Source organism: Thamnophis elegans, chromosome 4, assembly GCF_009769535.1.
Source record: "Thamnophis elegans isolate rThaEle1 chromosome 4, rThaEle1.pri, whole genome shotgun sequence".
NCBI lineage: Eukaryota > Metazoa > Chordata > Lepidosauria > Squamata > Colubridae > Thamnophis > Thamnophis elegans.
The window spans coordinates 12,737,194-12,764,660 of record NC_045544.1 but is presented as its reverse complement, the minus strand read 5'-3'; the positions used below and the strand labels follow the sequence as shown (position 1 = coordinate 12,764,660).

The 27,467-nt window shown below is 44.4% G+C and overlaps 1 protein-coding gene across 1 annotated transcript in view; it reads left to right on the top strand.

Annotated features, from left to right (window-relative positions):
• Positions 1 to 27,467, top strand: part of B3GAT2 (beta-1,3-glucuronyltransferase 2) — a 79,325-nt gene that overhangs the window by 46,026 nt on the left and 5,832 nt on the right. Inside the window, exons 2-3 of the mRNA XM_032215173.1 lie at positions 9,273 to 10,073; positions 26,396 to 26,540. Coding sequence (XP_032071064.1) covers positions 9,273 to 10,073; positions 26,396 to 26,540 — 946 coding nt within the window. The remainder of the gene's footprint in view (positions 1 to 9,272; positions 10,074 to 26,395; positions 26,541 to 27,467) is intronic.

The window sequence follows — 27,467 nt, the reverse complement described above, 5'->3', positions numbered from 1 at the left end:
CGTGGTTCGCTCATGAGGCCAATGTTGAGAAAAGACACGGACACGAGCTTTCTCGGGATGGGACGACCCAGAATGCAGTCTGGTAGCCCCTTTTATTGAGATAGGACAAAGGCAGGAGGAGCAATCAGCATGTGATTAAAAACAGCCTGTAAAACTACAATTGCTAATCTACTGCTCAGGGAAGTTCTGTCTATATATGGTCAAATCCTGGGCATCGTTGGGTAAGGCACATCTAGAGCAAACTATCAGGATGTTATGTTATGCACTATCAGGATCTTTATGGAGTTTGTTTCCTGTGGTTCAGCGTGGCTGCGCATGCCCTGTTATGCACTGGGTCATGGGTGACCGCCACACCTACACAAGGAGTTATGTGACAACACCAGTTGAGCAAAGCAGGCGATCAAATAAATAAACTATAACTGCAGTCCGTAGAGTTTCTCAGATATACCTGGCCTTGTTGCCTTTTGGAAGGCAGAAGTGAAAAGAGTCTATCTTGTTATTTAGACATCAGCAGTTCATCGAATTATCCAATACTTACTTAAATGTCAGGATAATTTTAATAAAGGATACTGTTAGTAAAAGATACTTTTAACCTTTTAATTTCAAAAGGTTAAGAGTACCTTTTAGTATTTTAAACACCAATTATTTTTTACCCAGGTGTAGTTTTTTTTTCCAAAATTTTGATTACAATTACCACTGTGTTGCTTGTGCGTATGTGTATGTATGTTTATGTATGTTTATGTATATGTACACACACTCACTCTCACACACACACAAACACGTTTTCCAGGTCCTCCTCTGGAAAGTTGCTTAAAAGTTTGCAAAAGACTTTCTTTGGGAGACAAAGACAAATCACAGCACAGTGTTTCTGATCAACTTCTAATGGGAGGGTTATTTAATCAGACCTCCCAGAAAGTAAGAAAATTAATGTTTTTTTTCCACTCACACCCTGGTGCAAAGAAGTTAGTCCATCAGAGTTAAGTCTCCTATTTGGAAGTTGGTATTCTCGGTGCAGGCATACTCCTAACCCCCATTACATAACCTTGCTCAGAATAGTGTTTGTGCACACCAAAAAAACCGTTTTTTTAAAATCATTGTGAAGAGGCAATATCCTTCCCTATGCTATTACTGTAAGTTTTAAAACAGGGTGGGCTATTTTGCCAGCCGCAATTAAGCCAAATAGACTGCTAAATGCAGACAACAGTGAATCACAATTAAAAAACAACAACACAGGAATAATTTGCGTTCGTTTAGATTACTTCCAGATGAAGCGTTTGTGGCAAATTTGCCTTATTCTCAACGCTTATTGTGTGGAGGGGGGGGGGAGAAACACTGTGGCTGGCATGTTCCATTTCTAGGCATTCTGGATTTCTTCTCATACAGTGTTATGTTAAGGGAAGGAGGGAGCAGGAGAGAATCGGAACAGCTGCAGTATTTTGCCCAGAAACGCCAAGTGTGGCTTGGCTGAAATTAGGTCGACGCTTGTGTGAAAGCAGGATGGGTTATTATTATTATTATTATTATTATTATTATTATTATTATTATTATTATTATACAATTGTATCACAGCGGCCAGTTGTTTCGCCGGATTTGGCATTGGTTACTAGTCGGGCCCCACCCAGGGGCCTAGGACGTCGTAACGTATTTTCTTAATATGCGTGCAGATCCAAGCAGTGCGGCTTTTTTGCATTTGACTGATGGTGATTTTGTCAATTTTTAACTGTTTTAAATGTAATTCCAGTGCTTTTGGAATAGCACCCAGTGTGCCAATTACCACTGGAATTACCACTGCTGCTTTGTGCCATAGTCGTTGAATTTCGATTTTTAAGTCCTGATATCTTGCGATTTTTTCATGTTCCTTCTCGGCGACCCTGCTATCACCTGGTATTGCGATGTCTATGATTGTGACCTTATTTTTCTCAACCAGTGTGATGTCTGGTGTATTATGCGCCAGTATTTTGTCGGTTTGTATACGGAAATCCCACAAGATCTTGACCATCTGATTTTCGGTGACTTTTTCAGGCTGATGTTCCCACCAGTTTGTTGCTGTTTTAATATTATAATTTTTGCACAAATTCCAATGGATCATTTGTGCTACTGAATTGTGCCGCAATTTATAATCAGTCTGCGCGATTTTTTTACAGCAGCTGAGTATTATTATTGTTGTTGTTGTACAATTGTATCACAGCGGCCAGTTGTTTCGCCGGATTTGGCATTGGTTACTAGTCGGGGCCCCACCCAGGGGCCTAGGACGTCGTAACGTATTTTCGTAATATGCGTGCAGATCCAAGCAGTGCGGCTTTTTGCATTTGACTGATGGTGATTTTGTCAATTTTTAACTGTTTTAAATGTAATTCCAGTGCTTTTGGAATAGCACCCAGTGTGCCAATTACCACTGGAATTACCACTGCTGGTTTGTGCCATAGTCATTGAATTTCGATTTTTAAGTCCTGGTATCTTGTGATTTTTTCATGTTCCTTCTCGGCGACCCTGCTATCACCTGGTATTGCGATGTCTATGATTGTGACCTTATTTTTCTCAACCAGTGTGATGTCTGGTGTATTATGCGCCAGTATTTTGTCGGTTTGTATACGGAAATCCCACAAGATCTTGACCATCTGATTTTCGGTGACTTTTTCAGGCTGATGTTCCCACCAGTTTGTTGCTGTTTTAATATTATAATTTTTGCACAAATTCCAATGGATCATTTGTGCTACTGAATTGTGCCGCAATTTATAATCAGTCTGCGCGATTTTTTACAGCAGCTGAGTATGTGATCAACAGTTTCATCAGCTTCTTTGCAAAGTCTGCATTTGGCATCATCAGAGGATTTTTCGATTTTGGCCTTAATGGCATTTGTGCGGATAGCTTGTTCTTGCGCAGCCAGGAGTAGTGACTCTGTTTCTTTCTTTAATGTACCTGTTGTTAACCATAACCAAGTTTGTTCACTGTCCACTTTATCTTTTATTTTTTCCAGAAATTGACCATGCAGTGCTTTGTTCTGCCAACTCTCCATTCTTGATTTTATCACATCTTTTCTGTATTCTTGTTTTGTCTGTTGGGCCTTCAGTAGATTTTTGTTCTTTACTTCGATTAATAGATGTTCTTGACTTTCTTTTAAATAATCAGCCAGTGCATGTTTTTCTTCTTCAACTGTTTGCTTCACTTGTAATAATCCTCTGCCACCTGATTTTCGGGGCAGATATAGTCTATCAGTATCACCACGTGGATGTAAACTGTAGTGCATTGTCATTAGTTTCCTGGTTTTTCGGTCCAAAGGTCCAAATCAGCTTGTGTCCAGTTAACTATGCCAGCTGTGTATCTTATAACTGGTATTGCCCAGGTATTTATGGCCTTGATTGTATTTCCACCATTCATTTAGATTTCAAAATTTTCCTAACTCTGTTGGTGTACTCTCGCCTGACAATAGTTTTTACTTCTCCATGCTTGATGTTATCCAACTGCAGAATGCCTAAGTATTTGTAGGCTTCATTTTCTTTGCATTTAATTAGTTGGCCATTGGGCATTTCAATTCCCTCAGATGCAGTGATTTTGCCCCTTTTTATGGATACAGTGGCGCATTTTTCCATGCCAAACTGCATTGAAATATCGGTGCTGAATACTCGGACTGTATTTGTCAATGATTGGATTTCTATTTCTGACTTTCCATAGAGTTTCAAATCATCCATATATAGTAAATGCGAAATTTTTTCAGCTTTTTTGGCTGTTTGGTAGCCTAATTTCATTTTTTTAAGATTACTGATAGTGGGATCATTGCGATGATGAAGAGAAGAGGTGAAAGTGAATCACCCTGGAAAATTCCTCGCTTGATATTAACCATTCCGTAGCTCTCATTCCCTACTGCCAACTCAGTTCTCCATTGTTTCATTGCCTTTTCAGTAAAGGATGTAATATTTTTGCTAATGCCAGTTGTTTCTAAGCATTTTATGATCCAACTATGTGGCAGTGAGTCAAATGCCTTTTTGTAATCAATCCAGACCATATTCAAGTTCGTTTTTCTGTTCTTACAATTTTCTAATATCATTTTATCAATTAGAAGCTGATCTTTTGTGCCCCTGCTCCTTCTTTTGTTGCCTTTTTGCTCTACTGGCAAGATGTTGTTTGTTTCCAAATAATCCATCATGTTATCTGCAATAATGCCTGTGAGTAATTTGAAGGTTGTTGGTAAGCATGTTATTGGTCTATAGTTTTCAGGTGTTGTTCCTTTAGTTGGATCTTTCTGAATCAAGTATGTTTTTCCAGTTGTCAACCATTCATCAATTTGGCCCTTTTGTAAAATTTCATTCAGTTGCCTGGCTAATATTGCATGTAAACTGGTCAGATATTTGAGCCAGAAACCATGTAATTGGTCCTTTCCAGGTGATGTCCAATTCTTTACCTTTTTAACTCGATTTTTGATCATCTCAGTTGTTATTTCTAATACTTGCATTTGTTTGTTGCCAATGCTTTTCTCAAAGTCATGTATCCACTTTGCTTCCTTGTTGTAGTCCTTTGCATTTTCCCACAATTCTTTCCAGAATTCAACTGTGGCCTGCTTTTCTGGTTTTTCACTTTTGGTGTCACCATTCACATTAAGACTTTGATAAAAACGCCGTTGGTCTGATCGAAATTGCTGATTTTGTTTATATTGGATGATTCGTGCCTCATATCTTTCAATTTTTCTAGCTGTTGCTGTTATCTGCTGTTTTACAATCTCTACAGCTTCATTGATGTTTCTTGTATCCAATCTATATCTTCTGATTAGCCGATCTATGATTTTGTTGTTTTTAAGCCGTTGCTCATGCATGTTCTTTAAGTTACTAGCATCTGCCCTTAATTTTTGATTTTTGTTCTAGACGGATTTTCCACTTTGGCTTTGATACTTTTTCTGTTGTGTGACTAGGTACTTTAATTTTAATGCCTAGTTCATTAGTGACTATTACAGCTGCGCTGTACATTAACTGGTTTGTTTCCAAGATGGATCCCGGTTCAATTGTTGAAAACACTGCATTAACCATTTTCATGATAGGGGCCAAAATTTTCTTAGGCACAGTTTTTAGTGATGGTAAACGTTGCCTTTCCTCATTAAGCAGAAAATGCTCCATGATCTTATCCTTCAATTCTTTTTGTTTTTGAGTTAGTTCATCAGTTGGTTCAATGATAACTGGTTCTAGTGGTGGTGATGTTATTTCCTCCCCGAGAGCTTCTTCTGGGAGTTCTACTATAGTGTCTTTAGTTGTGTCTTGAATATCAGTTATTTCCGCTTGTGATATTGTTTTTTGGGTTTTGCAATTTGCCTGAATTTCCTCATGTTCAACTTCACTAAACACTTTATTCCGTATAATAAATCGCCTTTGATCTGCTAGTCGTTGTTCACTAACATTTGAATCTGGATATTGTTGTTTCCATAATTCATACATTCGCTTTAAATATCCTCTTTTTTCTGGCTCTGAGTTGTAGTAACAGGCCATTATGGCACGGTTTTCATCTGCACTATATTTTGGTCGTTTTGTTGGCTGGTCCACTTGTAGCCCACTTGTCGACGGATGTCCAGGGACCCCAACATCCGCCGCGGCCCTTGTTAACCCGCGCGACGACCGATGCGGTATGGAATTCTTATTCGTTTTTTTCACCATATTGTATGGGTTGGCGGGGGTTTTTTTACGGGACCAGATGCCAACCTGATCCCAACCTTCCTCCTTTCTCATCCGGGCTTGGGACCGGCAACGGCGGAGTTCTTGGGACCGGCAACGGCGGTGTATTATTATTATTATTATTATTATTATTTTTAAAACTCCTATTTCTGGTGTGAAGAATTCATCTCCCTTCAAGGCTACTAATGCAGGGAAGAGCTGAAAACGCTTCTTCCTCTGACTCCGAAGGCAGGGGAGAAGGACGGAAGGAATCTTTCCCCCCCCCCCCCAGAATTTTTTTTCTTTTTTATTCTCTTACATACCATTTTTAAGTATACATTCACATAATTGTTATTCTTCTTTACATTTGTCCTTCTTATACATTTATTATTTCATTTAATAGATTATAATACACAGTTCGGCTTGCTTTATTTACCAATTTAATAGATTATAATACACAGTTCGGCTTGCTTTATTTACCAATTTAATAGATTATAATACACAGTTCGGCTTGCTTTATTTACCATCCCTTCCTCCTGTTGTAACTCCACCTTATTTTCCCTTTCTTTTCTCCCTCCTCTCCTTCCCCTTCTTTCTTCCCTTACCTTTCTCCTGCTCCTACTCTTCCTCTTCCCCTGCCTACCCTCTCTCCTTCTCTTTCTCTCCCTTCCATCCTCCTCTCCTTACCTCTTTTTTTCTTTCCCCCGTGGGACGGAAGGCGTTTTAACTCCAATCCCCCCTACGCCCACCCTTTCCCTCCTCATTGCTCCCCTGGTTCTCCCTCGGCCGCCTCCGTTAACAACTGCGAGAGGAGAAGAGAGGCAGGGAGGCCGAGCGGGCGAGCAGGTTTTCGGTGGGAGCCCAGCAGTTAAGTCCTGTGAGCAACCAACCTTCCACTTGTTTCTCTCTCTTTCTTTCGCTTTGGACGTTTGACCTGTTTTAGCCCCGTCCTTCCAAACCCCAAGAGCCAAACGTTTTAATCGCTCGGCTGTTTGGCTGAAGATCAATACCCTCCTCCTCCTCCTCCTCCTTCCTTCTTCCTTCCTCTTCCTCCTCTTCTTCTTCTTCTCCTTCTTCCTCTCCTTCTCCTCCTCCTCCTCCTTCCTTCCTCTTCCTCTCCTTCTTCTTCTGCTGCTGCTGCTTCTCCTTCTTCTTCTCCTTCTTCCTCTCCTTCTTCTCCTCCTCCTTCTTCTTCCTCTTCTTCTCCTTCTTCCTCTCCTCCTCCTCCTTCTTCCTCTCCTTCTCCCTCCTCCTCCTCCTCCTCCTCCTCCTTCCTTCTTCTTCCTCTTCCTCTCCTTCTTCTTCTGCTGCTGCTGCTTCTCCTTCTTCTCCTTCTTCCTCTCCTTCTCCTCCTCCTCCTCCTTCCTTCCTCTTCCTCTCCTTCTTCTTCTGCTGCTGCTGCTTCTCCTTCTTCTTCTCCTTCTTCCTCTCCTTCTCCTCCTCCTCCTCCTTCCTTCCTCTTCCTCTCCTTCTTCTTCTGCTGCTGCTGCTTCTCCTTCTTCTTCTCCTTCTTCCTCTCCTTCTTCTCCTCCTCCTTCTTCTTCCTCTTCTTCTCCTTCTTCCTCTCCTCCTCCTCCTTCTTCCTCTCCTTCTCCCTCCTCCTCCTCCTCCTCCTCCTTCCTTCTTCTTCCTCTTCCTCTCCTTCTTCTTCTGCTGCTGCTGCTTCTCCTTCTCCTTCTTCCTCTCCTTCTTCTCCTCCTCCTTCTTCTTCCTCTTCTTCTCCTTCTTCCTCTCCTCCTCCTCCTTCTTCCTCTCCTTCTCCCTCCTCCTCCTCCTCCTCCTCCTCCTTCCTTCTTCTTCCTCTTCCTCTCCTTCTTCTTCTGCTGCTGCTGCTTCTCCTTCTTCTCCTTCTTCCTCTCCTTCTCCTCCTCCTCCTCCTTCCTTCCTCTTCCTCTCCTTCTTCTTCTGCTGCTGCTGCTTCTCCTTCTTCTTCTCCTTCTTCCTCTCCTTCTCCTCCTCCTCCTCCTTCCTTCCTCTTCCTCTCCTTCTTCTTCTGCTGCTGCTGCTTCTCCTTCTCCTTCTTCCTCTCCTTCTTCTCCTCCTCCTTCTTCTTCCTCTTCTTCTCCTTCTTCCTCTCCTCCTCCTCCTTCTTCCTCTCCTTCTCCCTCCTCCTCCTCCTCCTCCTCCTCCTTCCTTCTTCTTCCTCTTCCTCTCCTTCTTCTTCTGCTGCTGCTGCTTCTCCTTCTTCTTCTCCTTCTTCCTCTCCTTCTTCTCCTCCTCCTTCTTCTTCCTCTTCTTCTCCTTCTTCCTCTCCTCCTCCTCCTTCTTCCTCTCCTTCTCCCTCCTCCTCCTCCTCCTCCTTCTCCTCCTTCTTCTTCTTCCTCTTCCTCTCCTTCTTCTTCTGCTGCTGCTGCTTCTCCTTCTTCTCCTTCTTCCTCTCCTTCTCCTCCTCCTCCTCCTTCCTTCCTCTTCCTCTTCTTCTTCTGCTGCTGCTGCTTCTCCTTCTTCTTCTCCTTCTTCCTCTCCTTCTCCTCCTCCTCCTCCTTCCTTCCTCTTCCTCTCCTTCTTCTTCTGCTGCTGCTGCTTCTCCTTCTTCTTCTCCTTCTTCCTCTCCTTCTTCTCCTCCTCCTTCTTCTTCCTCTTCTTCTCCTTCTTCCTCTCCTCCTCCTCCTTCTTCCTCTCCTTCTCCCTCCTCCTCCTCCTCCTCCTCCTTCCTTCTTCTTCCTCTTCCTCTCCTTCTTCTTCTGCTGCTGCTGCTTCTCCTTCTTCTTCTCCTTCTTCCTCTCCTTCTCCTCCTCCTCCTTCTTCTTCCTCTTCTTCTCCTTCTTCCTCTCCTCCTCCTCCTTCTTCCTCTCCTTCTCCCTCCTCCTCCTCCTCATTATTATTATTATTTTCTTCCTGAGTGACTAATCATTGCCACAAGCCGGCTACTTTCCTCCCACTTCGGCTCTCCGGAGTTGAGCAGCACGTGAGCCTCCGCTCTCTCCTCCTGCCTATTCTCCACAGAACCCGCAGCGAAAGGGACGAGCGAATAAGAGCAGCGGCGGCGGCGGTGGCTGCAAATCCTCTCCCGGAGAAGGAAGCATCCATCCGCTCCCCACCCCTGCGCCGCATCAGACCCGAGGGGATCCCTCCCCCTCTCCCCCCCCCTTCCTCCACACGCACACACCAGCAGAGCCGCCCGGAGAAGCAGCTTGCCGGCCCGAAGTCTCCCTCCCGCCGGAGCTCCGCTACTCCGCCTCCCAGCTCCGATTGTGCCCACCGGGACTCCGACGCGCTTCCAGGGCCGCCCTTCTGGCAGGGCCGGCGGAGGAGAGAGGAGGAGGAGGAGGCGGCGGCGCTTGGAAGAGCCCGGCACCCTCGCCGTTCCGTTCCTCTCCGAGTCCCAGCGCTCCGGGAGCGGGGAAGGCTACAGGGAAGGGATGCTGAGCGGGAAGCGAGGAAGAAGGAAGCAGCGGGAAGCCTGAAACCTGGAGGGGCTCCTGGAAGCGGCCGGAGCGCGCTTGGGGTCTCTCGCCAAGAAAGCCGAGAGTTCCGCGAGGGTCCCGCCCGCCCCGAGGGGGATCGCCGCTCCCATCAGGCTTGCGGAGCGGGATCCCGGCTGCCCGAGCGCGGCTCGGTCTTCCCCCACCCCCGCCGCCCACCTCCTCCTCCAAGGTGTTGGGACCACGGCGCCCGATCCCCTCCCGGCCTCGCCAGGTGCCCGCCCGCCTCCGCTGCGCCGAGCTTCCCAGCGCCAGGAAAGCGGGGCTCCCGCCTTACGCCCTGCCGCCCGCTCCATGGCGAGGGCAGCACCGGCTGAGTCTCCGCGCCGGGGGAGGCGGCGCCGGCGGGGGAAGCCCGGCGTCCGCTCCCCCCCGCTGCCACTGCCGCTGCTGTGAGGGCTGCAGCGCCGGCGTCCCGGGCGGCGAGGCGGGAGGGCGGCGCGGCGGCGCCAGCCTGAAGTCGCTGATCTTGAGCCGCTTCTTGATGCTGCTGCCTTGGGTGCTGCTGGTGATCCTCATGTTGGACACGGACGGCGGCAACCGGCCGCCCCGTCCGTCCTCGTCCCATCTCGCCCGGCGGCCGCAGCCCTCGCTTCGCCAGGAGGCGCCTCGGGGCCGGGAGGCCGAGTTGCAGCAGCAGGAGCTGCCTCTCATCTATGCCATCACGCCGACCTACAGCCGGCCGGTCCAGAAAGCGGAGCTGACGCGCCTGGCCAATACCTTCCGGCAGGTGGCGCGCTTGCATTGGATCCTGGTGGAGGACTCGGCCGTCGGCACCGAACTGGTCAGCCGCTTCGCCGCGGGGCTCGGCCGAGCGGGCGGCCCGCCCTGCACCCACCTCCACGTGCTGACGCCGCGCAGGTACAAGCGGCCCGGGCAGCCCAGGGCCACGGAGCAGCGCAACGCGGGCTTGGCCTGGATCCGCCAGAGGCACCAGCATTTGGCAGCCCCGCAGCCCGGGGTGCTTTTCTTCGCCGACGACGACAACACGTACAGCCTGGAGCTCTTCGAGGAGGTAACGGAGGCGGGAGAGGCGAGCTTCGCTTAAGGATCGGTGTCCCGTCCCGTTCCCGTCCCCCCCGGTCGAGCAAGGGCGGCCGCCTTGGCGCGCCCCCTTCACCCCGACTTCAGCGGGGCTCGCTCCGTGTTAGGAGACCCTCGGGGCTTCCTCCCAGCCGAGGAGCGTTTCGCTCGTCCCGAAGAAACTCCGCACCGGTCGGGCCAAACCCTCTTTTCGCCCCCTTCCCTTGGCAGGCCTTCAAGTTGCCTCTTGGATGAGCGCTCCTGCCACAAGCGCTTCCGCGGCTTTGAATCCCGCGTGGTGTTGTTTTTTCCTCTCGTCCCGCCACCGTTTCTCCACCCGGGGCGCCCGGCGGGACTGGCAGCTGGCCTGAGCCGTTGGCTTTCCTTAAGCGGCTAATGGGACCCGCACATCCTCTCGTGCCCCAGCCCCTTTTTGAACTAGATTGTAGGCGTAAAACTTAATTTCAGCGCCGGTGTTGCCAGATGTAAAAAAACAAGGGGATAGTTTTTTTAAAATTATTTGCAAAGTCTCTAGCAAAGATCCTCCCTCCCTCTCCATCCCTCCATCCCTTCTTTCCTTCCCTCCCTCTTCTCCTTATCCATGCATCCCCTCTCCCTCTCTCTCCTTCCTTCCTCCCTCTCCATCCTCCCTCTCCTTCCTCCCTCCCTTTCCATCCCTCCATCACTTCTTTCCTTCCCTCCCTCCTCTCCCTATCTATGCATCCCCTCTCCCTCCCTCTCCTTCCTCCCTCGCTCTCCATCCTCCCTCTCCTTCCTCCCTCTCCATCCCTTCTTCCCTCCCTCCTTTCCCTATCCATGCATCCCCTCTCCCTCCCTCTCCTTCCTCCCTCGCTCTCCATCCTCCCTCTCCTTCCTCCCTCCCTCTCCATCCCTCCATCACTTCTTTCCTTCCCTCCCTCCTCTCCCTATCTATGCATCCCCTCTCCCTCCCTCGCCTTCCTCCCTCGCTCTCCATCCTCCCTCTCCTTCCTCCCTCTCCATCCCTTCTTCCCTCCCTCCTTTCCCTATCCATGCATCCCCTCTCCCTCCCTCTCCTTCCTCCCTCGCTCTCCATCCTCCCTCTCCTTCCTCCCTCCCTCTCCATCCCTCCATCACTTCTTTCCTTCCCTCCCTCCTCTCCCTATCTATGCATCCCCTCTCCCTCCCTCGCCTTCCTCCCTCGCTCTCCATCCTCCCTCTCCTTCCTCCCTCTCCATCCCTTCTTTCCTTCCCTCCCTCCTTTCCCTATCCATGCATCCCCTCTCCCTCCCTCTCCTTCCTCCCTTGCTCTCCATCCTCCCTCTCCTTCCTCCCTCTCCATCCCTTCTTTCCTTCCCTCCCTCCTTTCCCTATCCATGCATCCCCTCTCCCTCCCTCTCCTTCCTCCCTTGCTCTCCATCCTCCCTCTCCTTCCTCCCTCCCTCTCCATCCCTCCATCAATAATTTCCTTCCCTCCCTCCTCTCCCTATCTATGCATCCCCTCTCCCTCCCTCTCCTTCCTCCCTCGCTCTCCATCCTCCCTCTCCTTCCTCCCTCTCCATCCCTCCATCACTTCTTTCCTTCCCTCCCTCCTCTCCCTATCTATGCATCCCCTCTCCCTCCCTCTCCTTCCTCCCTCGCTCTCCATCCTCCCTCTCCTTCCTCCCTCCCTCTCCATCCCTCCATCACTAATTTCCTTCCCTCCCTCCTCTCCCTATCTATGCATCCCCTCTCCCTCCCTCTCCTTCCTCCCTCGCTCTCCATCCTCCCTCTCCTTCCTCCCTCCCTCTCCATCCCTTCATCCCTCCTTTTCTTCCCTCCCTTGTCCCTCCCTATCCATGCATACCCTCTCCCTCCCTCTCCTTTCTTCCTCTCCATTCTCCCTCCCTTCCTCCCTCCCTCTCCATCCCTCCCTCCCTCCTTTTCTTCCCTCCCTCGTCCCTCCCTATCCATGCATCCCCTCTTCCTCCCTCCCTCCCTCTCCTTCATCCCTGCCTCTCCATCCCTTCTTTCCTTCCCTCCATCCTTTGTCCCTCCCTATCCATGCATCCCCCCCTCCTCCCCCTCCATCTTTCCATCCCTTCCTTCAGATTGAAGATTTTAATTTCCACTTAAATTTAGACAGCAGGCACTGCAGTTAGTTAATTATCCTTTTCCCACTCCAAGCCAAAGCCTCAAACTTTAGGGATACCCATTGTACAGTGTCAAGGAACAGTTTGCCACCAAACTGCCTTTCATCTCTTTTCTTCAGCAGCATCTTATTATTCCCATCTCCCAAGCGTTTAGCTCTTATTATGCAGAAATTTTTCTGCAGTGTTGGCAATGTCAGTGCGATGATTTTAAAGAACCAAGTTTGGTTCCTTTTCTCTTGCTGAAGTAACTTTCCACAAAAACTCTTGCATGAAGCAAACAATTGAAATTAAGATAGGACTTTTGAGATTTGTAAAAGGGTTTCAACTATTACTCATTTTCGCTTTCTATCCTTTTTTTTTTTTTTTAACTTTACACGTGTGAATGATTACTTTCTTTTCTGCAGAGACCTCCTGGCAGCACAGTACTGTGTTGTAGGCTTGAAAGCAGGGCAGTGGATGGGAGAGGCTTTCTCGCCGTCATTTCTCAATAGCAAGTTTGGTTTATTCTTTCAAATAAAATTTGGGAAGTGTTTGGGAAAGAGTTGGAAGAAAGAGAGGGAGGTTAGCCAGCCTCCACCAATTCCACAAACCCTCCCCCCCCCTCCAATTTTCCTCTGGCAGGAAGAAACCTTTTAAAGAAGAGATTTCAATGCATTCAGGAATAAGTAAGATTAATCAACTTCAGCAAGCAGTGTGCAATTTGCAAGCGTTGTCTTGTCAGCTATGGTATATTGCAAGAAAAATCCCCTAATATATATATTAAAATTGCCCTTTCCTTCATCTGTACTACAAATCCCATCTGCTGAGGTGCGAATCCTCTCGTGTGTCCTACAGAACTCCGTGATATTTCTTTTCTGCTTTTGTGAATCTAGATCAGTGTTTCTCAACCTTGGCGACTTTAAGTCCTGTGGACTTCAACTCCCAGAATTCTGGGAGTTGAAGTCCACAGGACTTAAAGTCGCCAAGGTTGAGAAACACTGGTCTAGATAGTGGCGAGTTTCTTTTTTTCCCTCCCCCAGCTGCCTGTAAGTTTCCTCCTCCTCCTTTTTTTTTCCTTTTTGCTTTTGCAAATAAGTGCATTAAGAATCAATAGATTAAAGCCAAGCACTGCAGAAAGATGCAGAGCACATCGAGTCCCCAAGAGCCTCTTCACAAGGCTGCTCAACCCTGCCGATATGTGTTCAGGGTTCGAAATGAGCTTGGGTCTCTTCCACAGCCAGCTTGCCTTTTTTTGGCAGGTGCTGCGCCCTCCCCCTCAAGAGCTTGGCTTCCCCTTCCTTGTGCTCCGAAGCTTTCATTGAAAGTGGCTGAAAAGAAGAAGGGGGGGGGAAACACACTTTAGCTGCTTTGGGTTTCTTTCCCATTAAGCTGCTGGAGGCTGCTTGGAAGCCTTGAATACAGCGAGAGAAGTTCTGGCGTTCATTTTTTAGCTTCCCCCGCTCCTCTGGATGCATTTTCTTTTTGAGCCGGTGATTTGCTGTGAATGCATCTCCCACCATCGAGTCGCCTGAAGTGACATGAAGAGGCATTAAAAACTCCCCGAGGGGAGACAACCTCCACTCCTTCAAAGCCTGAACGAATGAAAATGCAGCAGCCAGGAGCAGCAAAAGAGTCCCTATACAGATCCACTGAGAACTTGGCTGAGTAAAATCTGCGGTGACAAACCTGCCTTTTCTCTGTGGTTAGCCATCGCTCCTCTTTTATTTTGATTTGTTTTTCAGTTCCACAAGGCTTTTATATATAAAAAACAAACAAGAGTTCAAGGGAGAATTCTTTCAGGATACTAATTATTGGCTAAATAGGCAAGGCTAACTCAAAGCTTGCCCAAAAAAGGGGGTCCCTTTTGTACAGCTTTGAGAGACCACTTGGCTTCTATCTGATGAAAGAAATGTCCTTCTGGGTTCGGCTCCAAGTGGGGAAAAAGACACTGGAGACATGGAGGCTGCTTGGAAAGATGGTTTATTGGTGGACAGGGCCACATGGCTTGAGCCCTGAACAGAAAAGGTGAATCACATGCTTCAATGTTGGTGGAGAAGAAGAGAAGGGCTGAGGGAGGGGCTTGCTAGGCTTTTTATAACCTGTTCAGTCCCACCTCCCTGTTTCCTGTTCCTGTGTAAGAAATGTATTCTGATTGGTTGTCAGACTCCCATGGGGCCATGCAGGGGCAACTCTCTAGGCTGTGTTTTGAATCCAGGTATGGATGAGTTCTCAGATGCCATGTGGTCAGTTGAGTAAAGGGCCAATATTATCATGCCTTTACTCCCATCCCCTCTGGGGCTGCAGTGGAGAAGTCTTTATTATGTAAAAGGGACTAGCCTGGCCTTCTCAATGGCCCATTAACAGTGGAGATGGGCAGGAAGCTACAAGCAACTATTCTGTCTTTTAAAAAAATGTTTCTTTCTTTTCACATCCAGAGAAATATTCTGCCTTTTCAATATTTCCTAGGATATTTCATTTTTCTGGGAGAGGGCTGAATGATAACTTCCCACATATCTCAGTCAGTTTTTTAGTCCCTTGGGAGGAGAGTGGTTTTATTACAAAGGCAAGTGTTGGCATTGGGTGTCATCTAAGAATACTTCTGGGCTCTGGGTGGGCTAAGAGGCTTTCTTAGAAGACAGAAATGGTGGGCAGCTGCTGCAGCCCAGTGGATTGTTACCTGGGAAATTTTTCCTGGTGTTAATTAGGAAAGTCCTGGAGTCTCCAGGCTAATCCTTTGGGGGATGAGAGCAATAGCAATAGCAGTTAGACTTATATACCACTTCATAGGGCTTTCAGCCCTCTCTAAGTGGTTTACAGAGTCAGCATATTGCCCCCAACAATCCGGGTCCTCATTTTACCTTGGAAGGATGGAAGGCTGAGTCAACTTTGAGCTGGTGAGATTTGAACAGCCGAACTGCAGAACTGCAGTCAGCTGAAGTAGCCTGCAGTGCTGTATTTAACCACTGCGCCACCTCGGCTCTTAAAGATGATACAAAGCCAAAGATAGGGTTTTTTTTTGTCTTCAGTATATTTTGTCTCAATAAAGGAAAATATTTGTAGTTCACTCAGGGTCCTTGGTGCTCTATGAACTTGATTGTTTTCTTACAGATGTTTCATTACCCGCATTGGGTAACATCATCAATGCCAATTTATTTATTTAGCGAAAGGCAAGTGATGTACTAGTACTGATGACGTTGCCTAGTTTGGTAATGAAACGTCTATATTTTGTTTTACAAGGTTGCTCAGGTTAGTTGATTGTGTTTGTTTGGGCCCCGGGTGCATAAAGCTTGTGGAGCATTCCTGAACAGAGGCAATTTTATATTGATCTGTTCCCCCCCCCACCCCTTGCAGCATACTCTGGGAGTTGTAGTTCAGAGGAAAGTTGAATTAGATGCAAGAGAACAGTATTTTCTATATCGACCTGGCACCCTTTCCAAATAAATATATGGCAACTCTTTGAGAATGTCACAGGCACATTTTACATCCTTAGTAGAAGGAAGGTGGGAATTGTTTTCCTCCAACTGATCATTCATCAGGATTTGTCTTGGCTACTGAAAACTTGGGAAACAGTACAGATTTCTGAGTCACTGCCTTTTCTGCCTCCAAAACCCAAATCTATTTACAAAGCAGTCTTGCTTTTCACTCCCCTTAAATTCTGAGTGTATCCTGTTTGGCAGGGATCCATTCAAACTGAAAAATAGGCGCATGAAAGGAAATTGATGTTCCCATCCTTCCAAAAGCAATTTTGACTGTTGATATCCTCACCAGGACCATTATCAAGACTTACCGAAGAAAAGATGTTTTACATTCTCATGACCTATTTCTGCCTTTTCTTAGTGAATGGATTATGAGCTGTAGCTTTCTAGCTGAATGAGTAAAATGAGACTCCTTCAAAACCAGCCTGCGTTTATGCATTACTGCTACTAAATTTAGCAGGGAACTAACTAGGTTTTCCTCCCTCTCAGCAATTTGCTTAGAAGAGGAGAGTGTTAAACCTTCTCCCACAATTTTGTAAGTCTTTATCCCTGTGTGTCTGTTAGGAAAAAAAATGGAAATAGAGACTCTCTCTTTTGGAGCAATATCTGGCTTGCATTTAACATTTTTTTTCATTTATTTATGAAACACTATGAAAGTGTGCAGAGTGGAACATTGTATTTTTCCTTTATTATATATTCCCATCCTGATGATTCAAGAATTTATCTTTCTGAAGCAAACAACAAGATTTTTTGTTCTAAGTTCTTTTGGTTTCCAGTGAGAACAAAAACATTTGATAAATTGGAGAAAATCTAGTTAACAAACCTGTTTGGAAAATAAAGCACATTAAAATTGCTGTATTGCTGATCACAGTTTTCTACAGTGGTAGGATATAATTGGGAATCTCAAAAGAGTTTTATACTTTTTATAGTAGAATTATAGCTGCACCATTTTTAGCCTGGTGATCATTTTCTGGAATATATACTGGAATATATAAGGTTGCATCTGTTTACACATCTGTATTTTTTTAAGAATAGGATATGGTTCGATTGTAAATTGTGCAGTTAGGTGATGGAGAACAATTTGATTCTTGGCTTATTAAGATTCCAGGTTAGGAATACTTTCTGACTTTTGAATGAGATTAGAACTTTGTGGATTTTGTCTCATTGATATTGAAGCAAGTTGCTTTATGGCTTGGTTGAAAGTCTGTTCATTACCTTGGAGAAATTAAAGAAAATATAGCTAAACACTAGAGGAGTGAAGGAAAGCAACAAAGCAGAACAAAAGAACCCACTTGACATCATGTTTGACACTTCTAAAGAAAATAAAGATTGATTTTAAGCACTTGTACATATAGTGGATTTGTAAAAAAAAATTAGTCTTGATGGATTGTCTCAATTCGATTTTTAAAGCTGTTCTTAGTAGACAAAGGGAATGTCTTGTCTTCTGCAAAATATTTGATAAAGTATCCCTTGACATTCAGATGAGCAAACTAGTTAAATATGGGTTGGATGATAATGTTTATACAGTGAACCTCACCTCATTCAAACACCAGGCAACAATAATATCGTCCTTGTAAAACTGAAGTGAGTTAACAAGTGAATTGAATCAGGTTTGATCCTGGGATCAATAGCCATTAACATTTTTGTATATGATACTTTTCAAGTATCTGAAAAGATGCCACACAAAAGAAATTTAAGAGCTGTTCTCAATCATTCAAGAATGCAGGACACAAAATAATGAATATAAATTACATATTCCAATGAAATGTTAGATGAAAAAACATCTTTGACAATAAGACAATAAAGCAATTGAAGAACTTAGTTGCTGGATATTTTCAGTGCTTTAACTCGAACCCAAAGACCAAAATGGACCCTCCCAGTTCTAGAATTCTGTGAAACATGTAGTTAGTAGCTCCTGCCCCCAACTCTGAAAAAGTGCATAATATTTTAGTCTCTGCATGTGTTTGTTTTGATAAAAGTTCACAACAGATTGACTGTGCTACCTCACTATCCATTTGTTGTACTAATGATCAATTCCTGAATTGGGGTTGAATGGTTGCCATGGTAATATGTTCTGTAGTTCCAGTTTGAGTTCTCCGTCTCCCTTTTACCATCTGTAAATAGTCTGACATAACTCAAAGTTGCCTTTTGAGAATAGGAAATACCAATTATAGAACGTAATCCTAGCATAACATTTTAAACGACTATGGTAGAAGGAACAAAACCAAGGTGTTATTTATGGTCTAAAACCACAGGTATCTGTTGATTATTTGGCTTTATTACTGTAGTGGTTCTTTAGAATGTTAAAATATGGAACTTTTGTGATAAAGTGCCGTTTTGCAGTAATCATAACAATGGCAATAGCACTTAGATTTATATACTGCGGTGCAGTGCCTTACAGCCCTCTCTAAGTGGTTTACAGAGTCAGCATATTGCCCCCAACAATCTGGGTCCTCATTTTACTGACCTCGGAAGGATGGCAGGCTTGAGCCAGTGAGAATTGAACTGCTGGCAGTGGGCAGAGTTAGCCTGCAGTACTGCAATCTAACCACTATATCAACATGACTCTATGATCACTTTATTGCTGGTAAAGGTAGAACTACTAAAATGTCTTAAGTATCTAAAGGTAGAATCCTCCAAGATCCTTTCCAACTCTATTATTCTGTTAGGATGAGTTATGCATTGCTTCTCAAGTGGTTTTTTTAAATTTATGTTGAAGTAATATGGAGGCTTGTTTTTAAAAACATACAAGTCATGAGATGCTTTATTAATTTTCAATGACACGAAAAGATCAAGTAACATTTTAGGATCATAGAAGATAAAATATTGTCCAGAGCATAAATGAAATAAGTCTTCTTCAGATTACCTCACGTTTAAAACTAATAGATAATTTCTGCATGATTCTTAAAGTATAAAAATATGAAAAGATTTTTCCAGGTTGGGGGCTTGCTCGATATGGATCTGTAAAGGCCAACCCCGCTTATTCAATTATTCACATTTCTTTTGCTCTTTAAGCATCAATTCACTCCTTTAAGAAAACGCTAATTTTCAGTTCAGCACAATGGAAGTCATTTTTAACTTGTGGTTTTGGTCCCTATTTGTATTACTTCAATTAACTGGGTTCAGTAGCTACTAAAATTAAGACTTATTGTAAAAAAAATTAGTGACACTTGTATTATATCTCCAGATCCTCACACTTATGACCATCACAGCATCCCCATCAGTGGTGGGATTCAAATAATTTAACAACCGGTTCTCTGCCCTAATGACTATCTGGGTAGGTGGGGCTCAGTGGTCATGTGACTGGGTGGGTGTGGCCAACTCAAGGTCACTCAGGTTGATGGGCGCTTCGCTTTAGCTGTTACAATGTAATAAGGGTTAACCGGAGAGACAATTTTTGTAAGCAGGGCAACAAAGATGAGGCTAGAAACAACACCAGGATGCTTCCTTCCTGCCTTCCTTACAGGATTAGCCCTGTAAAGTGGGAAAAAACAAAAGGAGATTTCTTCCAACAATCGGTTCTCTGAACTACTTAGAAAGTTACCAACTGGTTCTCCCGAATAGGTGCGAACTGGCTGAATCCCACCACTAGGTGGGATTCAAAAAAATTACTACTGGTTCTGTAGGCATGGCTTCATTTACAACTGTTGCAGCATCCCATGGTCACATGATCACTATCTGTGATCTTCTCAGCCATCATCCAACAAGCAAACTGACTGGGGGAAGCCTGATTCACTTAACACCTGAGGGATTCACTAAACAACTTCATGATCTGCTTAACAACTGTGGCAAAAAAAGATTGTAAAATTGGACACAACTCACTTAACAACCACCTTGGTTAGCAATGGAAATTCCGGTTTCCAATTGTGGTCTTATGTTGAGCACTACCTGTATTTTCAATTGAGAAGTTAAATTTTTTGTTTATAGAACTTCAATAGCACTTGGCTCAAAATTGTCATTTTAACTTTCAGAATTTCCCTACTTAATTTACATGCATCCCCAATTCGTTTGTTTGCTTCAAATATTTTTTTTTTTTGAGAATGTAATTTTTCGAGTTTTAAATTAAACGAGTGTTTTTACACACGTTTTAAAATCCTCTTCCTGCTTTTGGAATGGAATGCCAAGGAAGTCTACAAACTTCATGCCGCCAGTCTTTAATTTGAAATTCTTAGCATTTTATGGACTAAAAAACATATTAAGTCTTAGAAAATGCCTTTATTAAATAAAATTATTTATTCCAGATATTGATCTCCGGTGTTATGGATTGACATTTTTTGGATGAATTAAGATAATTCATGAAATGTAACACAATAAAAACTGCGGTATTAGGGGTTGCTGTAGTAGATGATACAATAGAATTCACCCGACCTTTACTGTCATCTTATCTTTATGCAAGAATTCTGCAGTGGATAAAGTTACACCTTTATTCTTAGGGAACAACCACCATTCTTTAAACAGAGAGAGGGATTCAGCAAGCACAATTTGTATAGACAACTGGTTCTTCCCTCATCTGAGGTTTTGTTCTAAGAAACTTGTTACGCCTCCATAGAAGACAGGCAGTCATTTATCAGAAAAGGCCTTGGCGTCTAGTTCATATTTTGGAGTCAGAATGGAGAGAAGACGGTGAGTTACCTAGGTCAGGTTGCTGTTCTCTCCCCTTTCCTCCCCCACAAGCTGATTAAGAAGCAGAACCACTCTCTGGTCTCAATAGCTCCATTAGAGAACTGGGAGCAGCCTAACAGATGTTTTATAGCCACTGCACTCCTGATTCCTGAAACCAGCTCTCTCACATGCTCTCTGCAATGGCAAGCTTTTACAAGTCAAATACAGATAGAGTATAAACAGGATACCACTCCACAGCTCTTTAGGAAACCTGGAGGAAAATATTTTCTGAAGGGCCAGAATTTATTAGGGATTATCTTGTCCCCATTGATAATTGGGTGGAGGGGAGGGACCGTTGCAGGTCACCAACCTACCGCCGAGGTGGCGCAGTGGTTAGGGTGCAGTACTGCAGGCCACTTCAACTGACTGCTATCTGCAGTTCAAATCTCACCGGCTCAAGGTTGACTCAGCCTTCCATCCTTCCGAGGTGGGTGAAATGAGGACCCGGATTGTTGGGGGCGATATGCTGGCTCTGTAAACCGCTTAGAGAGGGCTGAAAGCCCTATGAAGCGGTATATAAGTCTAACTGCTATTGCTATTGCTACCTTAGATGTTAACATGTGATTAGTCTCTCCCATTGCTGAATAGCCACTGTTGGAGCTGAGATACCTTCAAACGTTACCAAAAATGCTCTAGAACACAGATATAAAACTCATTGTGTCACGTTCGCGGAGCTGATGTGGGTGTGGCCTACCCGTGACACATCCGGCCCACAGGCCGCCAGTTTCACACCCCTGCTCTGGAAACTGAGGGACACCCATGCATAAGGCAACGACAGTTGCAGTGTTCATCTTATAATATAGTATAGCCTGTATTGTCATTGAGCATCATCTATACAACGAAATCTTCTCAAGGGGTGTATTGAAAAGAAGTCTTTGAATTATAGCTTTTGCAGATTCTAGCTGCATTTACACCTAAGACCGAAGCTATAGATTATTTTAACAGTGGTTGGTGGAACAAGGCATGGTATTTTGTTTTGTTTTAATCAGACCTGGGATTAAACAAGGAATGTCTAAGTATAAGCCATGATTTACACACTGTCATGGTAATAGTGCCGTGTCATATTGTTTCAAATAATCCCCATACCCTGTCCCCATTATCATCCAGACAAATAAGTCTGGTTAGGAGCTGATCATATCTAACGAATTCTTGCAAATTCCTTCACAAAGATGCCCTTAAACAACTTAAGGCACCGTGAGTCTGATTGGAACAGGGGCACAGATGCTTCACCTTCATCAATCACCGTTTGTTATGGAGAAAAGACATTTGATGAAAAATAAGGCCACAGTGAATGCTGTCCTGCTTTTATCTTTAGTGTTCTGACCTCCCTCGTTCCACACCAAAGCACACTCCGAGCCAGAGATAAATTACAGCATTTAATTAACAGACAAACAGGTCCTTGGCAGCAACCCAGCACAGACAAGCTTGGGCAGCAATAAACACAGATAAGGCTTGGCAGCAATCCAGCCTGCCAAGCTCATACAAAGTTCTCCGACATTCGATTCTGTGTTGACTTCTGCAAAGAAGGGCGTGTGCACAAGTAGCCTTTTTATAGTCTGGAGAGGAGCCTAATGACCACCAGCTGAGCACAATTACCTCCTGTAATTGCGTAATTGTTCCTGACGCCTAGTAGCTCTTCGTTGGCGTGCATCCAGGAACAACTCACTACTGGCCTCCGGCTCACTCTCCCTTGTCTCCTCCCCACTGATCCAAGGCTCAGGCACCACCTGGTGGCCAACCAGCCTCTCTGTGCACTGCTCGGAGTCGGCACCCTGTCCAGGTCCTCCACATCCTCCAGAGCCGACTCATAGGGCCCCTCGCTGTCGGAGCCTGGTGGCAGCTCCAACGGCACCTGCTGGGCCACAACAGTTTAGTATGTACAAGTGGAAGCTGAGGTGGGAGGCAGGCTGTGAGTCAGTGAGTGTGGCTAGCGAAGGAGTTCGATAATGGATACGAAGACATTGTACACCTTCTGGCGTTTTGTTAAATATGTCCTTAAACTTCAAATCATCTGGCTCAGAACTGGGCACTAGATTATTACAGAGTGTGAAATCATGGTGCTCTTGATACTGAGTTTTCTATTAAGAGTCGCACCGCTCTATAGTATATTGATAGTCCTTGACTTATGACCACATACACGTATGACCACATACACTTAAATTACACTTATATCCCCCCCCCCAATTGATTTTGCTCATCATGAACTGAGGATGCCACTGTTGTAAATACATGCCAGTTGCCAATCAATCAAATTTTGTCCACAAGACTGTTATAATGGTCATCAATGCAAGGATCAGTCTAAGACTTTTTTCAGGGGTTCCATAATTTCTAATCGTTGTTAAGAATGGTTGTAAGTTGAGGACTATCTATAGTAAGCAATATGAAAGCAACAGGAGAGTAAACATTAGCATAGGTTGGATTGGAAATAATTGCTTGAATGGTTGAAAATAATTGCTTTGAATTAAGGGGAAGCTACTTTTTGAATGACAAAACAACTAGAAAGTAATGAATTGATTGTCATTTGTTAATTTTTATATGACTCTTCCTTCAGAAAGAGTCCAGAGCTCCATCTGAAAAAGAACCATTCATACTTTCAATTCTGGGAGAAAACATCATACAACATAATAAACAAAATAGAAGCCAAGCAGAGGGATATGAAAAGGTGTTTTGTTTACAAACCTAATGAGCAGATGGCTCTTTGGTTCAAGGTTTATATAGATGTGTTTATTATCTACTATGTGTTTGTTATACACAGGCCTGCAGGAAACTATGTCTATGCCCACAATGAAAGCTGAGCAAGCATTAAGAGCTAAGAGAAAAATCTTGGTTTTATATAATCAGCTGAAGCAGAATATACATTTCAATTTGTTAGTAAACCAGGTTTTGATTATTCAGGTTTTTTTTTTAATGGTGCTCTCTTTTTTATGTTTCTAAAGCTTTGTACCAAATTGGTTTTCGAGGAAGGTTAAATAATGCATGAGAGGTTTACCCAAATGCTTGTATTCTTGCATTTTATTGAGTACGAGAGGCTAGTATAATGTTTTATAATGCCTTGGTGGCAGTAATACTTCCAAGGCATGGTGTTTACGTCTTAAATATTTAATGCAATGAATAATCTGTTTACCAATCTTTTTAAAAAAATGTATTTTTTGAATCGACTTCATGTCCATGTAATTTTCTTGGCAGTTTTATAGGAAAGTTTTGCTGTTGTCTTCTGGGATATTCCTTGGTGCTCTCCTAAAGCAGACATAAAGTGAGATTTGGACATTAAGTGTGAAACCTACTGGGTCAGGCCGGACAGCCTCTTAGAGCCCCTTTACTTCTATATTAAAGCCACATAGACAGAGCTTGCAAACGAAACAGGAAGCCAGTGCCTAACCACAAGATGTCAAAAGCCTATGTCAAAAGCCTATGTCAAAAGTCCTAGGTTCAATTAAAGTTTGTTAATGACACGTACTCCATAAACAAAAGGAGAAGTAAGACCCCATCTCCCTATAAGGCTTTCCCCTCAAGGCAACCACTAAGAAATGTGTTAAGTATTTCCGTGTTGCAATGCTTTTGAGAATGTATAAGAACGCGGGCTTCGATAATGAAGGTTGTTCAGAACTTGCAATGCTAAGCCATGGGCTGGCTTTCTGAACCTGGCTGCCAAATAAACTTTTCCTGTATCCTGAGAAGTCTAAAGCCTGTCAGTTTCTGCAACACTCCCATATGGCTTACTGGGTTATGACAAAATGTAGTCCTCTTGAAGACATCTAGACACGGATTGTTGGCATAATCCTTTAATGATAGGTTTTTAAAAGGAATCTTGCACTGGCAAAGGGATTAGATTTTCATGATCTCCAAGGCTCATGCCAATGGTTATGTTTTATTATTTTGTGATGATAATGATCTCCCCTAATTCTATTTTTTTTAAAAATAGAATGTTATATTCTTTTTCTTCCATTCAGTTAGACCCAATTATCAGGAACTGCAATTTTCTTGGCAGGATTTTTCAGAAATGGCTCTTTCTTTGGGCTGTGAGAAAGTAACTGGCCCAAAATCACCCAACTGGCTTCATGCCTAAGGTGATACTGGAACTCTTAGTCTCACACTTTTTTAGCCTGGTGAAATTAGCTCTTACAATCATTAAATGTAAATAGAAATGGAAACCTCCCCCTCCCCATTTTTTTTTCTTGTTATAAACTCATCCTCTACATTTTGGAGTATGACTCTTAATGGGATCTTCTATCTAGAAAAAGTTTGTACCATTATGATATTCCTTTCAGAATAGATTTCACATCCTGAATTTAGTAAAGTTGAACTTTCCGTCTATAGATGTACGTCAGTGGTGGGTTTCAAAAAATTTTGGAACCTACTCTGTGGGTGTGGCCTCCTTTGTGGGAATGGCTTGCCGGCCATGTGACCTGGTGGGAGTGGCTTGCCGGCCATGTGTTCTCTCTCTCTCTTTCCTTCCTTTTGTCTCTCTGTCCCTTTTTTCTTTCATCTCTCTCTCACTCTTTTTCTTTCTTCTTCTTTTATTTATTTATTTCTTCCTTTCTTTCTCCCTCTCTCTCTCTCTCTCTGTCAGTCTGTGTGTGTGTGTGTGTGTGTGTGTGTGTGTGTGTGGCAGTGGTGGGTTTCAAAAATTTTGGAACCTCTTCTGTAGGTGTGGCCTGCTTTCCGGGTCCACTGGTGGAACCTCTTCTAACCGGTTAGGTAGATTTGACGAACGGGTTCTACCGAATAGGTGCGAACTGGTAGGAACCCACCTCTGTGTACGTCAGATAAATGTGATTTCCAAAAAAAATCTGATCATGCTAAAATGACTGCAATAAATCTAACAATTTAGCCCTTAAGAATAAGCTGCCCAAGCATTGTGTTTGACTGCTTGCCTCCTCTAATCATCCCCTAAAGCAGAGGTGTTCAACTCCCGGTAAGATGGCTGGCTGGGGAATTCTGGGAGTTGAAGTCCATGAGTTTTAAAAGTTGGCAAAGTTCGACACCCCTGCTCTAAAGCCTTTACTTCTATTTGCAAATAACTGCAGCTGCTCCTTTGCCCATTGCCCAGAATTGTTGATAGTGCTAATGAAAGTTTAGTTCATTTCTCAACTAAGATTCATTTCTGAATCTTGGCAACTTAAAAGGTGTGTAGATTTCAATACTCAAAATTACCCAGTCATCCTTCTGCTACATCTCAAAAGTAGCTAAGCTTGAGAGAGATTGGTTTAGAGCAGTAGTTCCCAACATTTTTTTGGCCAAGCCCCACTTAAGCATCTCTAAAATCCTGATGCCCCTCCTGCGGCATATTATTCTTACTTTACTCAAAAAGTGAACTCTACTCACACAGAGGAAGCCTAAAAGACCATCAACTTGGTTTAAAAAAGGTTTAAATTGTCCCCATTAAAAATCAAATGCCCCCCCCCCATGGGGCGTGGGGCCCACATTGGGAACCACTGGTTTAGAGATAGGCTTGAAGTTACCAAGTTTTCCTGAAGCAGAGTTGGGAAACTCCATCGTTAGAATATATGGAAGGCATTAGGTAAGGAAAGAGACGATATTTCGAGCCCTCTCCTTAAAAATTGCGTGACCCGTCAAAAGCGCGTTCCACAAAAGCGCGGTCGACGAAATCGCGTATGTGACGTCATCACAACGCGACGAAAAAGATCGAAAAATTGAAATAAAAATTAAATTACAGCAAGCCGATTCACATAAAGGTAAGGGTTAGGTTAAGGGTTAGGGTTAGGTTAAGGGTTAGGGTTAGGGTTAGAGCGTTAGCGTTACGTTTAGTGTTAGGTTAAGGGTTAGCGTTAGGTTTTTTGTTACATTAAGGGTTAGGTTTAGGGTTAGGTTAAGGGTTAGGTTTAGGGTTAGGTTTAGGGTTAGGTTTAGGGTTAGGTTTGGGGGGGTTAGGGGAAGGTTTTAGCTTTATTTTTACATTTTTTGATCTTTTTCATCGCGCTGTGATGACGTCACATACGCGCTTTCGTCGACCGCGATTTTGTCGTCCGCGGTTTTGTGGTAGAACCAAAAATTGTGACTATTCTTTCCATGCGGTCTTTGTAAAGAACCTGTTTTGAAAAAGATGTTCTGCTTCCTTCCTTTAGATGCGTACCACTAGCAAAGTCTCTGTATGGCCCGTAGGGCTAGTGGGGGGCCGACGCTACGAGCGCCCAATTGTGGAAAAAGGCAAAGTTGTTGGCTGGTACACTGGTTGGCGGGCAGGTAGGCCTTTCGCCATCGATATGGCAGGTGAGTATCTCTTCGGAATCTCAGCTATTAGGATAGAACGGGCAGACCAGACATTAACACTTCTTCTAGTTATTGAACTAATAATTACAAGCCTGCAAACTCCTGGGTCTTATGGTGACAGAGTTACTTAAGAATTGTGGTAGCTTCAGCTTTTGTAAAATGCTTATTTATCAGCAGCCGTGACCCGTCAAAACCGCGGTCCACTAAAGCGCGCCCGATTAAAGCGCGTACCTGACGTCATCAGCAGCGCGACCAATACGACCGCGGAGAAAAAAGGGCGCTTTAAAAAGCGCTTTTAAAGCAAGCCGATTCACGTAAAGGTAAGGGTTAGGTTTAGGTTTAGGTTAAGGGTTAGGGTTAGGTTTAGGGTTAGGTTAAGCGTTAGGGTTAGGTTTAGGGTTAGGTTAAGGGTTAGCGTTAGGTTTAGCATTAGGTTAAGGGTTAGGTTAAGGGTTAGGTTTAGGGTTAGGTTTGGGGGGGTTAGGGTAAGGTTTTCGCGTTAATTTTAAGTTTACCGCTCCCAGCGTGCTGTTTTCGTCGCGCTGTGATGACGTCACGTACGCGCTTTCGTCAAGCGTGCTTTAGTCTACTGCGGTTTTGTGGTGGAACCATCAGCAGCACCTTTCCGATCCACAAGAGGATCAAGCAGAAGTTTGTAGAATTTGCTGGGATTAATAAACTTTGGGTTTTAATTTAGTAACTTTAACTGTATGTTATTGTCAGGAGCCTCCTGACCACATTCAAATGATCTCTTTTAATAGATCACCACTCATCCCGGGTTTGTTCAATGAAAGCCTACATGTAACATTTTTAGCAAAGAACTGAAGAAACAGCCAAGGGTTACCAGGTTCATACAGACAAATCCTGAAATGAATTGAATTGAATCAGGCACCTTGGCCAGCATACCGCAATACTCCACCAAAGCCC